This window comes from Phyllostomus discolor, chromosome 6, assembly GCF_004126475.2.
Source record: "Phyllostomus discolor isolate MPI-MPIP mPhyDis1 chromosome 6, mPhyDis1.pri.v3, whole genome shotgun sequence".
In the NCBI taxonomy this organism is placed as follows: Eukaryota; Metazoa; Chordata; class Mammalia; order Chiroptera; family Phyllostomidae; genus Phyllostomus; species Phyllostomus discolor.
The window spans coordinates 46,935,145-46,958,039 of NC_040908.2; the positions used below are offsets into that span (position 1 = coordinate 46,935,145).

The 22,895-nt window shown below is 50.6% G+C and overlaps 2 protein-coding genes across 8 annotated transcripts in view; both read left to right on the plus strand.

Moving 5' to 3' along the window:
* Nucleotides 1–3,878, plus strand: part of RAB11FIP5 (RAB11 family interacting protein 5) — a 34,960-nt gene extending 31,082 nt beyond the window's left edge. For all 3 annotated transcript variants that reach the window (XM_028515825.2, XM_028515824.2, XM_028515826.2), the window contains 2 exons: nucleotides 1,224–1,413; nucleotides 1,666–3,878. In XM_028515825.2, coding sequence (XP_028371626.1) covers nucleotides 1,224–1,413; nucleotides 1,666–1,869 — 394 coding nt within the window. In that variant the 3' untranslated portion in view covers nucleotides 1,870–3,878. The remainder of the gene's footprint in view (nucleotides 1–1,223; nucleotides 1,414–1,665) is intronic.
* Nucleotides 3,879–5,178: 1,300 nt separating this feature from the next.
* The window catches only part of SFXN5 (sideroflexin 5), a 102,394-nt gene continuing 84,677 nt past the window's right edge, over nucleotides 5,179–22,895 (plus strand). Inside the window, exons 1-2 of one of the 5 annotated variants that reach the window (XM_036028071.1) lie at nucleotides 5,179–5,527; nucleotides 11,321–11,389. In XM_036028071.1, the coding sequence (XP_035883964.1) occupies nucleotides 5,426–5,527; nucleotides 11,321–11,389 (171 nt within the window). In that variant the 5' untranslated portion in view covers nucleotides 5,179–5,425. Of the gene's footprint in view, nucleotides 5,528–10,721; nucleotides 10,929–11,320; nucleotides 11,390–22,895 lie in introns of those variants that run through there. The other 4 variants (XM_028517429.2, XM_036028070.1, XM_036028068.1 and 1 more) reach the window with 4 other exon arrangements.

Consider the following 22,895-nt stretch of genomic DNA (forward strand, 5'->3'; position numbering starts at 1 on the left):
AATTGATTTAGGGGCCTGATGCTTGCAGTTTGGGTAACTGTCACAGGTACAGGTCACCAGTGGATCCCAGAGGAGGGTCACCCCTAGTCAGCCTGGGAGCATCAGGAGGGTTTCCTGGAGGAAGTAGCCTTGCATAACTTTGAAACTTGAGTGGAAATTAGCAGGCCCACAGGCAAAGGGACAGCATTCTAGACAGAAGAACAGCTTTTGTAAGAGCCCAAAGGTGAGAGAGAGCCAGTTTCCCTGCTGGAGTGTAGGGGGGCGCAGGGAAGAGCAGGCGTGGAGGGTGACATGCCTGGACGGACTCCAAGTGGAGTAAGCCAGCCTGAACTGTCTGCATGGGTCTGGAGCTCAGGTCAAGAGTCTGGGCTAGAGATTGCTGTGAGGAGGTGGAGGGGAGAGAACCCCAGGCAGACTCGCAGTTAAGGCTGAGAGAGGCCGTTAGAAGTTGGGAAACCAGAGGAGGGCTTGGGGGAAAACCAGCGGGGAGAGCAGCCCAAAGGAAGGAGTGATCCAAGAGTCAGTCCCACAGAGAGGTCAGGAAGGCAAGGAATGGCCTCAGCGGGAGCCCTTGGGATGGGCTGGAGGGGGCTGACATCCTGTCCTGTGGGTGCAGCAGTCAGTGAAGGCGAGAACTCACAGGGACAGAATGGGGTCCCTGCGCTCTGGAGAGGCTGCGTGGGAAGGGGGACACCGTGGGGATGACTGAGGGCAGTGGCCAGGCAGAAGCAAGGTTACAGGAGTGTTTTTCTTGGGTGAGTGTAAATGCTGAGGGGAAGCAACCAGTGGGGAGGGGTGGGCAACCAAGTGTCCCAGTTTGCCCAGCTCTTTCCTGGGTTTAGCACTGAAAGTCCCATGTCCCGGGAATCCCCACAGTTCTGGGGAAATTGGGAAACTGGGAGGGTTGGTCACCCACCTAAACCAGAGAGAGGTTGAGAAGGGGAGGGAAGGAAGATGGGTGGCAGGAGTGGCTCTGGTAAAGACGGGGTATAGGTGCAGAGGAGTCTGTGGGAGGCCTCTGCTGTCCCTGTGAAGGGGTGAGGTCCTCTGAGGGAGTGATGGGGGAGGGGCTGGTGGTGGGGTGCTGAGGAATGCTGGGCATAGCTGCCCTGAGGCTTGGCTACATGGGGCCAGCCACCTTCTCTGTCCAGCAGACCTGTGGCCCCACCTTTTTCTATGCTTCCCACTCCACCCCATAACGCATCTCCTGTCTGTCTCCACAGTCCCCACCCTGTGAAGCCCCTCAGTGCCGCCCCTGTGGAGGGCAGCCCCGACAGGAAGCAGCCTCGCTCCAGTCTGAGCACAGCCCTGAGCAGTGGGCTGGAGAAGCTCAAGACAGTGACGTCTGGCAGCATTCAGCCTGTGGCTCTGGCCTCCCAGATTAGCCAGACTGTGGACAGCAAGAGGCTGAAGGTGAGGCCTAGCAGAATGCCACGGGAGATCAGACCAGGTGCTGTGGAGAGAGATCAGGTGTCCTGAGGTCAGAAACAGGGGGCTGGGCAGGGTGGAGCAAGGAGCAGACCTGGTCTCACACCCAGGGCCCTGAAGCCATTAGGTTGCCTCTGGCATTGGACACAGGCAGCTCCAGGAGACTGGGGTATTGGAGGGCAGGAGAGCAGGCAGGCCTGCGGGTGTCCTGCTCACTTTTGTCCCATCTGACCTCAGGATTCCGGTGTGCTGGACCAGTCGGCCAAGTACTACCATCTGACCCACGACGAGCTCATCGGCCTGCTGCTGCAGCGGGAGCGGGAGCTGAGCCAGCGGGATGAGCATGTGCAGGAGCTGGAGAGCTACATTGACAGGCTGCTGGTCCGGATCATGGAGACCTCACCCACACTGCTGCAGATCCCCCCTGACCCCCCCAAGTAGCCCTCTTCAATTGCTCCCCCCCCCCACTCTGGGAGAGTTGGCATGGACCCACTGCTCAAACAGGGCTCACACCCTCCCTACTCCTGCTGAGCTCACCCTCACGGTGGGGGGGGGGGGCAGGGGGCAGTCTGTCTTCTGTTGTTGCCCCTTGCTCCCCCTCCCTCCTGCCTCAGCTGGGGCTGCTGGAAGGAGGGCCTTTGGACTCCCACTGGAGGTGGATCTTACCCACCTATTTTCATATCCTTTAGCTTTAGGGAGCTCCAGAAATTGGAAAGAATTTAGCCCTCAAGAAAGAGCGGGGGTGAGCTGCAATTTGATGAGGTATCTGGGACATACTTTATTACCCCACAGGGATGGTCAGCCATTTCTTCCCCAGCTAAAGCCTTGTCCTCTAAATCTCCCTCCAGCCCCTGGAGGGCTCCTAGTATTATAGGGCTGTGGCAGGGACGAAGCTGCCCATCTGTCTGTGAGTTATGGGTAACCAGGCACCTACTCTTCAGCCTCACATCCCGGAGAGCAAGGAGACTGTCTGGTCTAGTGTCATGTCTGCGGTGTCCTGAGTCTCTCTGTCTCCAGCTATTTGTGGAGCAAATGCAGTGTGGATGGAGGGAGATGATGTGCGTTCTCTAGACCACTCCGTACGCTCCTCTTCTGACCTTTCTGTGAGTGTCATGTGTGAATGTGTGGAGAGCTGGGGCAGGTGTGGGGAGACTACCTCCTCACCTATCTCCAAGGTGTGGGCCCCTCCAGGCCTTGGGGCTTTGGGTTTATGTTTGAGGATCAAGCCTCCATCCTGGTTCTTGTTGCCTGTTCAGATGTCAAAACTCTGCTGCTACAGGGTTTGAACTTTGGGAAACTGATTAAAATGTGCCTTTTGTGGGTGGGGTCATGAGCCTCTGATTGTAGACCCAGCCCCCTGTTTAGTGCCCACCTCCTTCCCTGTTGAGCGCAGGCGGCTCCGTCTGGCAGGACCCTAGAAACAGAAACGGAGGATGGGGCAGCCCTGCTGCGTGCTCTGCCCTCCCCTAGAGTTAATTTTAGCTAAGGGTCTGGCCAAGCTGCTGCTCCCTAAACCTACCTGCTGTCTTCTCTTACTCCCTCAGTACCAATTGAGGGGAAGGCTTGAGGGAGGAAAAAAAAAAAACATTCTAGAAGTGGGAGGTCCCACTCTGCCTATACTTAGGGAAAAGCCTTTGTTGTCCTTCCATCCATCCACCACCTGCTGTCCCAGCCTGCCCCTTCTGCCCCATGGCCCTGATTGGCTTGGCTGCAGTGCACTTTGAAACGGAGTATCTGTCCTTTGACCCAGCCCTAGTTTGCTTGCAGAAAAACAGCAGGTTTCTCCACGGCATCTGCTGGGGACTTTTGGTGGTTTGGGGCACCCTGCCGTGGCAAAGTTGTGGGGTGAGGTGGGTGAGACCTCCTCTGGGATCGTCTCTTTTTCATGAGCTTGTGGGGTCACTCTCTGGGATCACTCAGAAAGCCTGGGAAGGAGATTGGCTCTGTGAGGGATGTCTTCTGCCAGGATGAAGCACCGGAGCCCCACATATGGGGGAAAGCCCCCATAATGTTATCTACCTTAAGGAATACTCATCAAAGCTAAGGAAATTGTCCACAGGTATCTAGGACTTTGGTCATGTGTTTTGGACATCATTGGGGGTTGGATGGGTATCTCATCTGGGGGAATGGGGTCACTCCTCTATTAGGTGTCCCTCTGTGCTCTATTCAGTCCCAGCCCTGACACTGACCTTCCACTCACCCTTGATTATGGGCCTCCAGAACGCCCAGGTCAGGGATGTCTTTAGAAGAGTTTGGAGTTGAAGCCCAAGGTTCTGGCTGGGTATTCTTGCTCCTGGCCACAAGTTGGAAGAGAGCTGCAGGTGGGATGGGCAGGGAGCGGGCACAGTTCTGCTTTGCTGTTTGTCTTCCTAGTTGTAACTCCTGTTTATAAAGAGCTTGTTATTCATGTTTCGAGCACTTTACAAAGAATAAAAAGTTCACAGACTGCAGGTGGCTTTGCTGTGTTTCTGGTTTGATCAGTATGTGCAGCATGCTTCCTGGTGGAGAAGACAGGTGATGGACTCTTGGATGACACTGTCCCTGTCCTAACATCAGGGGAGGGGCACACTGCTGCCCAGTGGTAGCCAGGACTCAGTCTTTTCTCACTCCCAGGACACCACATAATATTGAGTACATATTACTCAATATGTACTCATATGTGGGGAGTATAGAGGATAGAAGACTTGATTCCTACTCTCAAGCTACTTAGTCTAGTAGGAAAAGGTAAGATACAAACCGAAGGTACAAATGGTTCATGGCTAGCTAGAGTCTCTCTCTAGCTTTAGAGAAAGTCTGTTTTCTTGTGGTTCAGCCATTGGAGGATGAGGAGGAACTTACTGCTACAGATCATGCATTGTTCAGAAAATGCCAGGCAGGCAAGAGACAACCGTGCACCTCACCACAAGACTAAAGAGACCCAAAGTAGTATTCCCTAGGGTCAAAACCAAATATTTCTACTGCCTTCTTGTATGAAACAGGTAGCTCCCCCCTTCTTCCCCCAGCATGTCCATTATCTCTGCTGGTGTGTTGCCCTACATTCTGCAGTACTCTCCCTAAAGCCTGTGTAGTGCCTGATAAACTGAACCCCACTCCCAGTTTTCTGTCTGCCTGGGAATCCTTGGCAAAAGAAAGTGGAGGCTGCTAAAGTTCCTAAACAGCCCCCCCCCCCCCCCCCCCCCCCCCCCCCCCCCGCACTGCGGGCTTAGCAGTGAATCAAGAAGTTACAACTCCTGCCCTCTGGACCTTACAAGAGGAAAGACAGATACTCAAAACCATAACTATAAACACAAGGGCTGCAAAACTGCTGGGTGCTATAGGAGCATGTAGTGGGTTTTTGTGAAAGTAGGGCGATGGATTGGGAAACAAAATGTTTAGGCTGAGGCTATAAACGGAGCTAGCGTCGGGTGAAGATAAAAAGTTACAGTTTTCTGGGTACAGAATGTTTGCAGGTCAGGAGCCGGGAAAGCACAGCGTATTTCAGGAACTGTCAGTAAGGCTGTAGAGCACAAGGAGAGGCAGGGTGGGAAAGAAGAAACTGCATGAATATTCCGCAGTGCAACTTCCTGCAGAAAGCCTTTGGAGATTAACCCTCCTCCGCCTGGAGTTGCCCATCCGATCCCGGGCTGTACCGCTTGGGCTCTTCCGGGCTGCAGCTCTGGGAGCGAAGTTCACCGCAACAACTCAAACTCCTAGGGGTAGGTAACCATAACCAGCGAGGGGGTACTCTATGACTGTCTTAGTCCAGATCTTAAAAGTAGTACACACACAGTTTTTCTGGACTGCAAAACTGGCAGCCTGGGAACCAAATCCAGGTCTGCGTTGGTGCAACTCTGCAGTCTAGAGCTGTGGAGCATCGTGACAAGGAAAACTACACTTCCCACAACGCCTTGCGCCTCCTGTTCGCTGCGGTTGCTTGTGGCCAATCGGAAGAGGTAGCTGTGGCGGGGGCCGAGGAGGGACATTTTAAAAGGGCCGGAGGTTGCGGGCGTCAGTGGCCATGGCGGATACAGCGACTACAGCATCGGCGGCAGCGGCAAGTGCCGCTAGCACCTCGAGCGATGCACCTCCTTTCCAGCTGGGCAAACCCCGCTTCCAGCAGGTGAGGACCGGGTTGTGGTCTGAGGGTCAGCGGGTGACACATGGAGGACGAGCAAACTCCTCTTCAAAAATCCCCTCTAGCCCTAGGGTCTCCGACCCGCGGCCACCCAGAAGCCTGCAGCCGCGGGATCGGGACCTCGGCCACAGCTGCTCCTTTTTCATTGGTCAGCAGGGTGGGCGAGGACTCCCACTTTGGCTCCCTATTGGCCTTCGGCGCCGTCGCTCCGCGGCTGCCCGCGCCCTCCAGCCTTTCCCTCCGGAGGTGCTCTGTGATTGGCCGCTACCACCGCGGCCCCGGGATGCGGCCACCGGTCCCAGCGGTTTCTGCAGGGGCGCTTTGGTCTGTGCAGCTGCCCACTCAGGGCGGAAAGTTCGAGTATGCCCTGGATGAGAAGTTGCCTTGGCCGAGATGCCTTCTGACTTTTTCCCTGGCTGGAGACTGACAGTCTTTCCGAGTTTCTGGAGGAGCCTCTGGGCAGCACCTGTGCCCCGCAGTCACGCTCCCAGCCTTCCACACTAATTGGGTCCGCTGTGCACGACGGGTCAGGGCCATGAGCCGAGGTGTGCTTGCGGCCTATTGACTCCGGTCCCCTTTGGTGGGTGATTCGCTGACGCAGCGAGTCAGCCGGCTGGTTCCCTGCCTGGGATAGAGCGAGGACTTGCAGGGAGAGCTGGGTGGATGCGGGGAAACGCTGTGTCATCTGCTGGGGCAGGCGGCCGCTGGGAGGGTCTATGTCCCCGGGAGCGTGCACCAGCCTCCTTCCCTGTGACCTCGGCAGAGTCTCCGTACCCGAGCCCAGGCTCTGCCAAGCGCTTGGCTCTGTCCGACCTTCTCAGGCTCTTTGGGGCACCGTGACGGTGGTCCTTTTCTTCCCGGACCCCCGGCAGGGCGTCACTAACTCATTCTTGGTCTCAGAGACGGGGATGGAACCTGCAGCCAGGCTAAAGGTTGTGAGGGGCTGTTCCCACCGCTCGGGCAGCCGCATTTCCTCGGGCCCTGGTTCCCTTGAACCTCGGTTGCACCGAGGAAATGGGCTTTATTAGGAAAAGGGCAGAGAGACTTGGCTGAGTGAAACTGGGGTGGGGGACTGCGGAAGTGGACAGAAAAGTCTGTGGGAAGAAAGGAAATGTACAAAGGTCGGTGCGGTGGGGTTTTTGTTGTTTTTGGTGGTGGCGGTACAGAAACTAGTTCCAGCAAGGTGGTACACGGAGCTTCGCTGATAATTAAGGACCTGTGTTCCTGAGCCTTCTGAGAAAATGTCACTACTGTTTTAAAATAGAATTTTAGTTCCTTTAAAAAATAAACCATCTCAGCATGTAGGTGTCTAAGGTAACACGGGTGTCTTCCTGCCAGTGTAGGGTGCCACCAAGGGCGAGACTCCCAGGAGTGCCGCTGCCTGCACTTGAGTGACCCCTTCTTTGGCTGTCCCCCTTTCCTCGCCCTCTGCAGTGGTCAGGTCTTAGGTCCACCTCTTCCCTTCTTCCTCTGTGACATTACCCAGTAGTGGGACCAGGGTACTGACTCCCTCCTGCCCACCTCTTTGGCCACTCCCAGTGGGATGATTATCTCAGCCTGCCCTATGGTCCTCTGATATGTCTCTGTTTGGCCACTTGGTCTCCTTAACCCCTGTGTGCATCTTTTGAGTGAGAGGGCTGATTTTTGCCCTTCCATTGTCTCCATTTAACCCTGACATGGGGCTAGACACATAGTAATGTATTGAATAAAGATCTATGGGATGTATTTTCTCTGGTACCTGTCCTGGGGCATTCAGTCACACAGCAGACATTTATCAGGAACTTCCAAGTGGACTGAGCCCTTTGCTGTGAACACTGCTGGAGCCATAAATAAACATTTGAGAGTACTCTGTTCCGGCAGCCATTGCTGGTATCTCTTTTTGGCACTGCTCTGGAAGGCAGTAACTGTTTGCTTTTGAAGCGCCCTTCCTCCAGCATAGTGACCTGCATAAAGCACAGCCCACGTGACTCATCCCTGTTAAGGAAGTCCTCTTTACCCCCCAAACCTGTTCCGTACCAATTGCTTCTAGCTGTGTAAGCACGAACCTACCACCCAGTTGACTCTTAAAAAGCCTGGAGTCCCATGTATATTTCCCTTCCTCTCTCTCACTTTCTAAATACAACCAGAGGTCCAGTGTTCGCATCTCTTAAACAACAATCAAATACACCGGTCTCCACTGCTGGAATCCTAGATCAGGCCCCCATTGTCTATCTCCTGAATCCCCGTGGAAGCCTCCTAACAGGTCTTGCCACTACCACTTTCAACCCTCTCTCTTCGTGGCAGAATCCCAATGCAGGTCTGATTAAGCACCACCCCCCGCCCCCACCATCTCCCCCAAACTTAAACACCCTCCAATGGCTTCCTCTACTTCTGAAATAAAGACCTCACTTTTTAAGGGGCCCCCAAAGCCTACAAGACCCACCCTTGCTGAGCTCTTCTTCCTTGACTGGAACCCCCACCCACCCCTCAAACCCTCTCTTCACCACATTGGCTGCTTTCAGCCCCCCTGAACCCTGATTGATTCATAGTCCAGGGTCCATTCCCAGAGGCCACATCAGAGACATCCTCTCAGTCCCCAGCGAGTCTCACCGCTTTCTGCAAGAGTGGGTGCCAGGGTATTTCCTTATTCCCTGGAGTTGCCCCAGACCCTTTCTCCTTTCATCCTTCCAGGATCTCCCAGCACAGGAAGACAGGGAAGCAGGGCACTGAGCAGTGTCTGAGGGTGGAGACAGATAGCTTGCCTCTGTGGTTTTGGTCTGTGATCATCTTTCTCCCATAAGATGATGACAATGATGATGGTAGCCAAGCATTGTTCCAGCGTTTCTGTGTCTTGACTTATGTAATTTTCACAACAACCCTTTTCGACAGGTAGTTACCCTTATATGGTCAGTGAGAAAACTGCAGCACACAAATAGATTAATTTACGTCCTAGGCATTCTGACTCTATAGTCAATGTTTGTTTGTTTATTTGCTTATTGTCAACTCTCGAACAATTTCAAGAAAGCCTTTGGGCCACAGGTTCAGTGAGTATTTTGTTCCTAAGCTCAGTGATTTAGAGGTCTGGGTACAGGTGGGCTGTAGGTTCTTTCCCAGACCATTGCCCTCAGCTGCTGCTTGCAAGGCCCACGGGGTGCTGACGGTGGGAAGGCTGTGTGTGCTGTAGGCCCCAGTCTCTGCTGAGAATTAGCTGACTCACCTTTCTTGTGAAAGGAGCTGGAAGGAATCACTTGGCTGACTCATTCTTCAGGTAAAGGAAAAGGAAAGAAAAAACATCCACGGACTGTCTGATTGGGTAAAGAGCAGGGCTGAATTGGGTAAAGAGCAGAGGGGAGAAAAAGGCCATATATTTTAAACTATTGAGAAAGTAAAAATTAATTAGACTGAGAAAGTAGAAATCTTTCCTGCCATTCATCAGGCTGAGAGGACAGGCATTAAAGCAGCTACAAAAAAACCCAAAACAAAACACAAACAGGGCTTCTCACAAGGATCTGCCTCATCTAGAAGTTGTCCCAGAAGCCTTCTTCTTGAGTTACCACTTTTGTGTATTCACCGAGAAATCACATTCTCCAACATCTCTGGGGGCTCTTCTGTAAGGGCACTAACACCACTCCTGAGGGCTGTGCCCTCTGTCCAACCACCTGCCAACGCCCCCACCCCCCTCAGGTACCATGGCCTCAGGCATTAGGATTTAACCTCTGAATATTGGCGGGGGGGTGGGGGGTGGGGAGGTGCCACAAAAATTTAGTCTATAGAAATAACCACAGTAGAGTTACTACATTAAGGACATTTAGTGTGGATGCAGTACTTTTATTAATATTCTTGAGATAATCATTTCCCCCTCCCCTTCCCATCCAGATTCAATCCAGAGTCGCTCAATGCGTTTAGTTGTCTCTTTAGTTTCCTAAAATGTGGGCCAGTTCCTCAGTCTTCCTTTGTCTTTATGACACTGACGTATTTGATGAATACGGCCAATTATTTAATGGGACGTTCCTCTATTGGGGGTTGTTTGATGTTCATGATTAAGTTCCTTCCAGAATGCTGTATCTCAGAATGCTGAGATATTGTGAACTTCTCGAGGTGTCACAGCCAAAGGCATACAATGTCCATCTGCCCCTCATCGGTCCTTTTAATATGTCCCCATCTTTGGGCGGGGGGGTGGTACTTCATTACTTTTTGGTGCAACAAAATGCATCAGTCTCATCCTGTACCTTCTCTGCCCCAGCCCTGGAATTGGCTATTTTCAATTTTTCTATTTTCTATTTTCAATGTCTAAGTGAACCCTGATTTACTTAGTGGGCCAGAATCTAGATGTCATTCTGACTCTTTACTGTCCATTTGCTCTCCATCTTGGCTCTACTTATTTCCTTGTCTATTAATTGGAATCATCCTCCTTACATGCACTTCACGCCATCATAACCATTTTTTCCATGTCATAAATGTGCGAAACATGATTTTAAACGGCTGCATAGTGTTCAGTCACTGTCCACCTTTACAAGTAATACAGCATCGAGCTCCCTCAGCATACGGTATACCTCTGGCCAAACCTCTGAATGTCTCTGATTGTTTTCTTAGACTAAATTATTAGAGGTGAAATTATGCCAGGACAACAGTGTGAGCACCATGGTTTAGGCCATTTGAGTTATTCAAGTTTAGAGGAACAACTTTTTGTTAGGCCGGTGCTGAGGCTTGATCTGTTCTGTGGAAGGCAGCAGCACCTTAGTAGGGCTGGAAGTAGCAGGTGGAGAGGCTACCCCCGGAAGGTGTGCCATGGTGAGCAGAGGTGGAGGCAGCACGGGGCCTGGTGTGTTCAGGGGGGCTTTGAGGTGATGCAGGGCCTCCTACAGGGTCTTTATCGGGAAGGAGAAGGAGCAGAAGTGGGCTGTGGGGTCTGGTTTTCTAGTGAGCAACTGGCGGGAGTGTGGAGACTTCTGTTTCCTCCACTATGTGAAAGCCGGTGCTTGGAGAGCTGTGAGGGTCCAGGGAGGATCTGGGGCAGAGTCCCTTAGGCATGAACCCCCAGCACTTGCAGCTTTTCCCTTTGTCCCCTAGCTTGGTACCCTCTCTCCTCCCCTTGAGCTTGGCTTTGCCAAGCTGGCTCTGTCCCTAGGGCAGAGGGCCCAGCAGCAGGGTTGCCTGGTTTCCTTTCATTGTGTTCTAATGCCTGTGGCCTGCTTTGCACAAAGCTCTTCTTTTCCAGCAACCCTTTTCTGGGGAGTTGGCTCCTCATCCCGGGCCTCACAGCAGCTCCGGAGCTATGGGGGAAGGAGGGCCTGAGGGCTGTGAGCAGAGTGCTGTGGAGCTTGAGCCCTGCCTATGGGGAGCTGGACCTCGGGGAGGCACCGACCTTCACTCGAGAGGCCCTCAGCAAGGCAGGGTGGCTGTGGTGGTGAGGGAAGGCTGGGGCAAGGCAGGGGACCAGGCCTCCCTGCAGCCTGTGTGCTTAGTGGTGGTGGGTGGGGAGCTATGGGAAAGCTTGGAGTGGATATCGGCATTCAGAGGAAAGGGAAAAACGGGAGGTACCTTGAAGAGAAGTTGGGATAGTTGCTGATTGCCTTAATGGCCTTTCTGGATTGATGTTAGAAAGTCCTCAGACTGGGAAAGCTGCCCTCGGGTCACCGGGTAGTGAGGCCTCATTGGTATTCACCAGCCATGCGGGTTGTCCTGGGGACTGGGGAACAGGGCCCAACAATTGGGGTGAGGTGTGGGGTGGAGCTCCCCAGTACCCGGAGGATGGTCTACAGTGGCTGATCTCCTGTCCTCTCCCACCCCCTCCTCCAGACCTCCTTCTATGGCCGCTTCAGGCACTTCTTGGATATAATCGACCCTCGCACCCTCTTCGTCACTGAGGTAAGTCCTGGCTGTCACTGTCGTGGAGGCCCCTTGGCCTTTATACCTTGTCACTTTAGAAGACCTGGGTGCATACTTTGTGTACATTATCTCACTTCATTCAGATGTCACCACGTCCCTTCAAGGTAGATATATCTCATCATCATCATTTCCAACTTTAATAAAATTATTCCCAACTTCCCAAATTACATGCTCCTTACAAAAATTTAAATAGTATGGATGTGTTTAAGTAGATCAAAAAAGTATCCTTCATACATTCTTCCTACCCAGTTCCTTTCTCTCATAGATAATTAAAGTATAATTTTCCTTTTATATAAGAACCATTCTATGAATTTTTGACAAACACATTCAGACATGAAGTCACCTACGCAAAACAATGTGGAACATTTCTGTCACCCTAAAATGTTCTCTGATGCCCGCTGGTAGTCGAGCGGGTGCCCGGCCCCTGGCAACCGCTCGCCTGCTTTCTGTCCCTACTATCTTGCTGTTTCCAGAATGTCACATAAATGGAGCACAACGTTCCCTTCACATAATGCTTCTGAGAGTCGTCCGTGTCGTTGCACGTGTCAGTGCTGCAGCCCTTCTGGTGGCTGAGCAGTGTCCCTTCGAGAGGATATTCCAGATCCGTGTGCCCACCCACTTGCTGATGAACACCTGGGCTGTCTCCAGTTTTTGGCCATTGTAAATAAAACCGCTATGAGCAGTCTTTGTGTGGATGTATGCTTTCATTTCTATGAGTAAATGTTTAGGAATGGGGTCGCTGGCTCACATGTAAGTGTGATAAGTGTATGTCAAGCTCCACAGGAAACCGACGAGGTGTTGTCCGGCGTGGCTCCACAGTTTACACTCCCATCCTCGATATTCCAGTCGCTCTCCATCCTCACCAACATTTGGTATTGTCAAATCTAAACAAATTAAGTTTATTTCAGCTACCCCCAGAAGTGTGTCTTTGTAGCTTTTGTGTGTGTATTTACAAATGTGTGTAGGAATGCATTCAAAATAGCAAAGATTTATTAAGCACTTACTGTGAGCAAGGCAGTGTTGTAAGCATTTGAATGCATCAGCTCGTCAGATGAACTCCAAGGAACCCGTGAGGGAGATACTACTACAAGCTGCATTTTACAGATGAGGGAACAGACAAGTTGAGTCTCGTGTGCACGGTGCTGGCCAGTGATGGAGCAGGGGTGTGAACCCAGGTAAGCTTGTCTTCAGAACCCTTATTCTTAGCTGATTTGCTTTCTTGCTCAGGTAGCTGAGTTCAGAGAACTTTCTCAAGATTACCTGGTGGGCAGACGGCCTGAGTTCCTGCCCTGGGCCACAAACCCCGAGGCAAGTCACTGAGCCTGTTAGTGGGCTCCCTGAGTGGACAGCTCTTCCCTGCGCGTCTCCCCTGTGCCGAGCACTGCCTTGGCCCAGAGTTGATCAGCTCTGGGAGGGAAAGGCCTTGGTGGAAAAAAGCACAAGGCCTGCTGGGCACCTGGGCCGACCACACTCCCAACTGTGCCTGAGGGAGCAGCCCAGTAACGTGAAATGTGGGAATTAATCTGACTAGGGGAAAAATTCCCCAGGGGGAATTCCCCAGTGGTAATTGGATAAGCAACCGAGGGAGGGCTCAGGCATTTTACTGGCTGGCCCTTCCTGGCCCTCTGGGCCGCTGCCTCCTGAGGGCAAGGCCACCTACTTCCCTGCTCTGACTGGATCCTCCTAAGGGGCTGCTAATGCGATCACATAAAAATTTGGAAGAACGTTAAACTAGAGAAACTACTTGCCTAGCCTTGATTATGTGTCTTTCTAGAAAGTTTCAAAATGAGCAAAACTAGATACAGTTGTCACATAAGTCCCCACATAAATGCCACCTGCTTGATGGAAAGGTCATCAGAGGCCAGTGCTGCACTCAGAGGGTAGAGGTGCTAATGGTGGACTTTGAGGTGCTGAGAGATGACAGAGGGAGACTAGGGAGGTGGGAGGTGTTTGGTGCTGGCCGGATTACCACCAGCTGGCAGGGGCTTTGGGGATGGATGGGCGGCTAGGGGTGACCTGCTGCCTGTGCCAGGGGCTCCCACCCCCCCTCCAGCCCACCCCTTTCTCACTCCCAGACCACTTCATTTTACTGCCCTGCCCCTGCACCACGTCCTCTTCAACTCTTGTATTTTGAAAGGTCCCAATATTCCCATACCTCACTGAGCCATTTGGATCTAAATACCAAAAGTACAAAAGCCTCATACTTTGCAGTGTCAAAGCAATTGAAGTGTCAAAGCAACTGAACTATTTACTAACTTGAAAATAAAACCAATGCAACAGTAGTTTTAGAATATTTTTCAGGTTTCACATGTTCCCTCCCTTCATCTAAGATTATGATAAATTTCCCAGAAAAGTCTTCACCTTTCCCCTGGCACTACCCTCTCCACCAACACACACACCAGGTGGGGCTGTTTCCAGCATTGCCTGCTGGCTTTTTGGAGAGCATCTGCCCACAGATCTGCCAGTCCCTAAAAACTCTGGAAGGGCCCTGAGAGGGGCCTTCAGGCCCTCACTGGTTCTCACTCAGGCAGGTGGCTCAGCAAGGCCATCTGCATGAACGGAAGGAGAAATCAGAGGCACCGAGAGGAAAAGGGTTCTCAGCTGAGTCCCTCCCCCATGGGCTGAGGCCCTGCCAGGAGGACCAGCCTCCTGCTTCTGCTGGGCTCACAGACCACAGCTCCTGTCCACACAACACAGTTTCTCTCCCAGGGCCCTTGGCCGGTGTCCTGGGAGTGAGTGTGGGACTGGCCTGTTGGCCTGTGAGGGTGGGAGCCGAGTGGAGGGTGTGATGGGGTGGCTCTGGAAACCAGAGTTTCCCGAGGTGGACAGGTCCTGGGCAGCTTGAGCCATCTGGTGACCTGGTTCTGAGGGGCCAGCAGCTGAATTAACAGAGAGACTCATGTTGAGAGAGTTTTGCAGCTACTTGTTTGCAATTTATAACTGACCAAGCTTTAAAAAGATTCCAACTCTTGTATGTGTAATGAGGCAGAGGAAATTCAATTCGCTGTGATTTCTCTTAGGAAGAAGGCTGCCTTTGTTTTGTGAGCGTCTTGAGAAAGGCTTTGGGGAGGAGGCTGGTCCGCTTGACAGAGGGAGGAATTGTGCTTTGACCCTAAGAGAAAGGGAAGGGAGAAGGAAGAAGAGGGAAGAGGAGTGGGAAGGAGAGCAGGTAGCTGGATGAGTGGGACAGGCCAGTGCCGGGGCCCTTCTGAGATGGGCTGTGCCTGTGTGCTCTGGTGGTCGCTGACATGGCGTAGTGCTGTCCCCACTGCATCATTCCTGGGAAGTTGTCAGTGAGGTCTTCCTGGTTCATGAAATGCCTGCCAGAGTAGACTCTTTGAGGGCATCTTGGGGGGCTCTCCGTGAGGGAGCAGAATGTGTGGGGTCAGGCCTGAGGAAGGAAACTGCCCGGAGCTGGCAGGAGCCCAGCTTCGGCCTTCCACTTAGTCCTGCAATTCCATCTAGAGCTCTGAGGCCAGCTGACGCCTAAGCTACTCTTCATTATGAACTGAGGATGAAAGGGATTTGCTCTTCTGAACTCAGTAATTATGTAAGGGAATGACTGGTTGATAGACTGTCATCCTGAAGGGCACAGGAAACTAACTGAAATAGTGTCAATAACACCATCTCAATGGTAGTATTGGTGTAGTAATTTGAAACCATTTGAGGTGTGCTGTAGGATGGAACAAATAACACTGATGCTGGGAATCGGGATTCTAACCATGGGAATGGAAAAGACACAAATATGAAGTAGGGAAAAGACAAAGAACTATGTGATGTTGTATTTGAATTGGAGGTATCAATATGAACTCGATTTACACACACACACACACACACACACACATTTCCCAGTTTCCTAGCTCTGTTACACCTAGTAACAATGTATCACTATCCACATGTGGGGCAAAGAGAATTGTCACATATAGTAAGAAAGTGCTCAGAGACACAGGAAATGGCTTGAAGGGCAACCAACTGGTCACATTTGGACAATTTGAACATTATGAAGATTAAGAACAATAGATAATAAGACGTTGAGTAATAATGTAACTGAAACACAAATTCAGCTGCCTGCTACATCGAAAGCCAAAAGGTGCAGGTGCAAAAGGAAAGGATTATTTAGGTGCCACAACCTGGGAGACTGGTGGACTTCTATCTCAAAGACCTTCCCCACTTCGTGCTCAAGCAGTTCTTATAGGAATAGGGAGTGGAGGAGAGGGCTTTTTTTCCCTATTGAATTATCTTACTAGCTTTTGGTGTGCTGGGGTCCTATCCACTCATCTTTCTAGCTTTTGGCTCTTAGGGCCCTGTCTGATCTTTCTAGCTTTTGGTGCGCTCCTCTTGGCCAATGGGGGAGACTCCCCAGGTCTCTCTGGCTGCCCAATAATAATAATAATAATAATAATTCCATGAGTCCATAGCAATACTAAAAATGTGAGAGAAGGAAGCTCTTCTTCGCAGAAGAGTGTCAGCTAATAAATGTAGAAGGAAATAACCATTGTGTAATCCTCAGTGAAACAACTGATTCCAACCAGGATCACTGATGGATGCCAATTCCATAGCGCAAAGGATTATTGGGGAACAGGGTGTTAGTAAGTTCTTGGATCAGGTCTCACCCCGGAGATTATTTAGTGATTACAAAGGGGAAAGGTTACCATTACTATGGGTTGGAGAACGCCCCTTTAACCAGGGGACCAAGCTTAGCATCAGTAGCAATGAAAGAAACTGATGTTATATGCCTCCTGATGTGATGTGATTCTGGTACTGTCCCTAAATACGGGGAAATATGTGAAAGTCTAAAGAAGAAAATAAAAACTGCTTGTTACCCTACTTGCCATTAACATTTTGATATATATTTATGTACAAATTAGGATGTTTACATAATATGCATATATGTAGTTCTATAGATGTATAATCATATGTGATGTATGGTACACATACATAAATGTATACATGATACATATTCTTTTTTCCATATAGCATATCATGAGCATTAAATGTGGTTTCAAAGTGTGTTTAATAACTGCATAGTAGTCCACCATGTGGTTATTCTGTAATTTGTTTAATCCTTTTCTCTATTGTTAACCATTTGGGTGGTTTCAAGTCTTTTGCCATCATAAATAATACTGCAGTAAATATCTTTGTACATAAGTCTCCCCTGTCTTCTCCTTTGTTTCCTTTGGATACACTCCCAGAAGTGGGATTTCTTCATGAAAGGCATCTTAAGGCCACTGAGCAGGTCGCCCTGCACGTCGTGCCGGCCTGCACCAAGGCTGTGTCAGCATCAGTCTCAACAGCAGTGAGCGAGGGTGTCCGTTTAAATGCATTCTGGGCAAAAGTGACATTCTAATTTTAAAAATCTTTAACGGAATTTTTAATAAAAAAATACCTAAATGTCAGCACCTTTGTACACTTAAAGTCTTTCCCATCTGCATACATTTCTGGCATACTTATTACCTTGAACCTAGACTTTTTGTTTGCTTCTTTTCATTCATTTCCAAGTCTTTATAACTTTTTAAAGTCAAGTCTTATAAATACCATCACTATGAGACTTTTGCATGTAATAGATAGGTTGTTTCCTATCTCTCATGATCCTGCAAAAAACCAAAACAAAATAGTTTCAGGTGTGTCACTTTTCATCTGTGCTAATTTTTTTTTTTTTTTAAGAATAAATTCCTAAGAGTAGGATATCCTGGCTGGAGGTCATGATTATTTTTCTAGTTCTTGGGATGGCCAGACAGATTTGTTTCCTAAAGGGTTGTACTACCTGCCACGCTGCCAGAATCACACTGGTTCCCTCACATAGGCCCCCTGACGGTGACCAGAGGTCAGACATGAGGGAAGCCGAGCCTCTGCCATGTGTCCCCACTTTCTTTGTCTGTTGGGCCTCCCAGAGCGAGGCTCGTGGCTAATGGGAGCCAAGCCAGACAGCCCTGCAGGTCCTAGGGCTGCTGGGAGGGAGCAAGAGGGGCTTAGGAAGGCCCGGGGAAGACGAGAGCAGGGCTTGGCACTCTGCATGCACATAAATTGTTAGCTGTGGCCCACAGGTCCCACCAGCGGGGGCCACGATGGGAATGGATTGAGCCAGGGTTGCAGACAAGGTGAGGACGCATGGCCTGTACGTGGCAGGGGCAAGGCTGGCTCAGGTGAGGATGCTCAGATAGCTGCTGAGCAGCTAACATGATGTGGCATAACCTGCTGTCCCCCCTGCCAGCCAGCCATCCCTGATCCCCTGCTCCACTGTCAGCTCATTCTCTCCAACACGTGACACTGCCCTTTCTTTTCTGCAAGCTTGGGGATTCTGGATGCTTTGCCTTAAATGCTCATGTTTCCATTGTACTCCTTCTCTAAACACTCTCTCCCGTTTCTCTGTGTCAGGCTCACCTCAGCTTTGAATAAGAGTGACTCTTGAAGGACCTTCTGTTTCTTACCTGGGGCACCCACCCCAGTAGGCATCAGCTTTGGGTGCAGGCCTTGCAGCAGTTTCTTTGTGAGACTGCCCTCCTCTCAGTTATTGTCATGAGGGCACAAGGTTCTTCCATGCTGACGTCTCATGGAAATGGCCCAGGACTGGGATGGAATGGGTTTCCAGGGGCCACCCACCCACTCTGTGACTCTGGGCATAGAAATGCCCTTTGTCTCTGGCCCCTATTTTCTCAGAAAGGGGGATGGCCTAGATGGTTCTGTGGTACACACACACACACACACACACACACACACGGTGTTTTTATTCATGTCCTGTGTATATGAACAAGGCACAGTCACTTGGAATCTGAGTCTGTAAAACCAGCATCATCATCAACGGAATTGGGAACCTGCTCCCTAACCCTGACCCTACCCTTGGCCTCTCACCCCAGAATCCTCAGTCATTCATTTTGGTTAAATGCGCATTCTGTGTGGCTCCATGTTGGTGATGGTTGGGGTGGGCACGCCCTGTGGTCCTGCAGAGATACCTAAAACCAGCCCCCTGCTCCCTGAACTTGGCAATCTCTGACATAACATAAGCACAAGACAAGTCAGGAGGTGGGAACATGCAGGTACCACTCAGAGAATGGGTGGGCTCCTTTACCAAAAGGAGGGTGAAATATTTCTGGGTGCTACTCACATCCTGGCCAGTTGCTGTCACTCCCATCCTATATTTAATATATTAAATATTATTATGATAAGTGAAATATTTACGAGTATATCAGTTTGTCATCCTCCCTTAACCAAGCAGGCATTATACTGTCTGCATTTAGTTTGGGTGTGTGTTATGATGCCCCGCCTTCCCCCACAAAAAGATTAGTTTTGCTTCTGATGACTCTCCCCAGCTTTCCTTTTCTGTGCCCTTCCCTTCCTGTGTCCCTCTGTCCCCATTCCTGTCTAGCCTGGTCTCCTGCCCTCTCTGTCCATCCCCCGAACATGCCACACCTGCCCCTTTGCTTCCTTCTCCTTCCCCTCAGGGACTTGGGGCCCAGATTCTGCTCTGTTCTAATTCTCTGCCCCTGGAGCAGACCTCCCAGGTGCCAGCATTTCCAGAGGGACTTTCTGAAGGCCATGCCCCTGTCAGATGCAAGGAGACACCTCACAGTGGCACTTTTTGGCAGGTAAGCCAGGGGCAGGCAGGCTGGTGATGGAGTCTGGGAAGCAGCAACCCAGCTGTCCATGCCTCGGCTCCCAGGAGCTCCGGAGAAGAGCGGCCCACCCCGCCGCCGTCTTGTCTCCAGCCAGCTGGGCCCTGCACCATCTTCGCATTCAGGGCCTGGCTGCCTAGTCCTGGTTGAACAGACTTCTGCAAAGTTCACCCTCCCACTGACTTCCAGTTTTCCGCACTTCTCACATGTCCAGGGCTTTTCTGCCAAGCCTTACAATGCATCGGGGTGGGGGGGGTTGACCCCCCTCTTATCCCTCTTCTCTGTGGGGAGACCAGTCCCCAGAACAGCCAGCCCTCAGGGGCCTCTCCAGACAAGTGGCCTAGGCACTTCCCCACCCCAGAGGGTGGCCTGGAGCCCCAGCCCTTCAGCCTCTGACGGAGGTGGACCAGCTGAGGGTTAGTACGGCCCAGAGGCAGAAAAACATGTGTTGGCTTTTTTCAGTCCTGGATACTCAGCTTTGTCTTCCGGAACTTTGGATTTAATTTTCCCTCAACCCATGCCAAGATCAGGACTCTTGGGAACTTGTTCTTGTGGCAGGAGGCCTCCCTTTGATGACCAAGTCAAACTAGATGGAAACTGGCCATGTTGTTACAGGAACTCGGAAGAATCCCTGGGGTGGGGAAACGATGAGAACACGGGCATTTGCCATGCAGCGTGGAGGGTGGAGCGTGGAGGGTAGAGCGTGCACCATCCCATGGCAGGCGCTACCCTTGAGAGAGGAAGCAGGCAGCCTGGGGGTGGGGAGCTTGCTGTGCCGCTGGGCGGCTTTGGGGGTGTTGAGGGTACAGAGAAAGCGTTTGACTAAATTCTTGACTCAAATGCCAAACCGCTTGCTTTCTGTGTGACTTTAAGGCATTAAAACAACAGTCAACGTGAAAAACAAATGTATTAAGTCTAGAAGAGAAATCACCCTCACTTTTGCAATGGTTATTTCAATGTTATGTTTACAGGTGATTTTAAAATTGTATTTTGTGCTTCTCTGGTTTTTTTTTTCTGTTTGTTTTGTTTTTCTTCTGACATTCTCTCTCACCAGCATGGATTTATTGGAGGGGGAAATCCTAAAAACACAAAACTACCTCCAGTTTGGAAACCAGCTCTGGGAAGGCACTCTGGAATTTTGGAATTGATGTGCATACATTTGAAGGCAGGACAGTACTTTCCAGCAGTCAGGTTCTCCCAAGCAAGTTTCTCTGGCCCCTGATGCCCTGGGGTAGGCCAGCTGTGGCCACAGGTAGTTCACACACAAGCCTGATGGGTGGGTGGCAGCCTGGCTGGCTTGTCCGGGCTGGCAGTGATCCCTGCTGTTACAGCACAGGAGATGGCTGTTCGTTTTTCATCCTATGAGAACACCCTGCCAGCTGGCTCAGCGAATGCGCTGCCTACCCCACTGGGCACCCTTCCTGGTGCTGCCCCCTGCCTTTAGAGCCAGGCATTTAGATCAAGGCTTCTGCACTCTCGTCCTTGTCAAAAGGGGACCGGCAGCTTCAGTGGGTTTTTTTGCCCATGCTGGGCACCCCTGATGTCTGGGTCTGTCACCTGACCTTGGCATAGGCTGCCTTCTATCACTGTTGTCTGTTTATTGCTAATTTTTTGAAGTACCACAACATACATACAGTAAATTGTACATGTCCTAAATTTATTGCTTGTGGACTTTGACATAATGTTTATACTCATGTAACCACCACTAGATTGGACATTCCCATTTGCATTACTTGGGAGGGTTCCCTCAGGCCCTTTTCAGTCAGTACCTCACGAGGTTGACACCATAATGACCTCTACCACTATAGGTGAGTTTTGAGTTTTTTAAAACTTTATATACTATTTTGCATCTGACTTCTTTTGCTTATCATTATGTATATTAGCTGTCTACTGCTATGTAAGAAATCACCCCAAAATACAGTGGCTTCGAGCAACAACAGGCAATTCTTTTGCTCACTGATCTTCAGTTTTGGCGGGGCATAGAGGGCATGGTTCGTCTCTGCTCCATTCAGCATCAGCCAGGGTGGCTTGACTAAGGGCTGGAAGGTCCGTTTCAAGATGGCTCACCTGCATGGTGGGCAAGGTGGTGCTGACCGTCAGTTGGTGGCTCAGCTGGGGCTAGGCCCTCAGTGGCTGTCCTTGTGGGTGCCTACCTAGGGCTCTTGGGATGCCTTATAGTGTGAAGGCTGCATTCTGAAAAAGGGGAATTCTCTTTGTCCTAAGAGAACCAAGCAGCGGAGCAAGGCATTTTTATGACCTAACCTCAGAGGGCACATATCCTCACCTTGGCCAAACTCTGTTCGTGTAGACAGTCATGAAAGCCTCCCCTGGATCAAGAGGAAGGGACATAGACTCTACCTCTGGATGCAGATGGAGAAGTTCTAGAAGAGCATGGAGAATGGGAGACATAGGGGTCACTATCTTTGGAAAACACACTCTGCCACATTATGTTTGCAAGTTCATCCACTTTGTAACACGTATTTGTGATTTGCTTTTTAAAATTGCTGTATAATAAATCATCATGGCCATAAACTAATTTATTCAGTCTATTATTGACATTTGAATTGCTTGTAGTTTTGGGCTATCTGATAGTGCTGCTGTGAATATTATACAGATGTGTTGGTGGACAGAGATGCTTTCTACCACTGTTGCCGTCTCTTCAGCTTCTGAGACTTAAACAACCATATAATTCTGTCCCCTTTTATTTTCTCTCTTTCCCCATCAGTTACTGTAGCCATGTGTACTTTAGTACGGAATTCTCTGCTAGTGTTTTTAAAATGTTGCTAAGAGATTATATCAGTGCTGTATGAATATGTTCTCGTTAGAAAAATCGTCAGTATCACAGTTGCGGTGAACATTCCTTATGAAACCCCCAAGCCCCCCCCCCCCCCCCCCCCCCCCCCCCGCCTGCCACATCAGGCCCTTCCCTCCTCTCCCCAGCAACCCTCTCCTATGCACTGGGTCTCCTTCTAGAGCTCCTTCTGATACATTCACACACATACACACTCTCATAGAAAATACTGTTTTCTCTGTGTGCGTGGGTATAACAGGGAATAACACTTTATACTACACTGACTTACCAGGAAACGGAATTAGAATAAAATGTGCTAACACGCCCATAGAAGACTCATGTATGGAAAGTTTCCTTAGAAGTATTCTGTAGGCGTCTGCAGTTGCAGCTCCTGCTTAACAAAGGAATGACCCCAAGAAACAGCAGTGACTCGCATCAGAGCCAGCAGAAGCACGGCCTGCACGTCCTGTTCCCCGACATCGGCAGTGAAGCTGCAGACAGGGCACGTGAGAGAGAACACTGAAACCCCCAAGAGCGGATCGGAGAACGTGCACGTCTCAGAAATTCCTTCGTTCCCCTCTTCCCTGAGTTCTACTACATGAACTACCCAGGACACCCGAGATGCTGAGATGGACTTGGAGAGGAGAGTCCCCCACCTTCCAGGTTGCCATCACCTAAATAAAACAGCTTTCCTTAACATCAACACCAGCCTCCGGAGAACCGGCTTTTGAAGCGGAGGGCAGAGGGCAGCCAGACCGGTGTTCGGTTACACAGGTTTGGGTTGGTAGGACAAGTAACGTCATACAGCTCTGCCATTTGCTTTCTCACTCAAAAAATGCCTTGGAGGTAATGCCATAGAGTTGCATATAGAACTATCTCAGTTTTTAAACTGCTGAATAATGTTTCGTAGTATAATCATACCCCTGCCATTTAACTGCTTCCCTATGAAAGGACTTTTAGGTTGCATCCTTCTTTGTTGTGTGGCCTGGGTCCCAGGAACTGGAGGGCAGGCCTGTGCACCGTGATGATGTCAGCACTTGATGAATACAGATGCATTCCTGCAAGGGAAGGAGTTGCCGGAGCC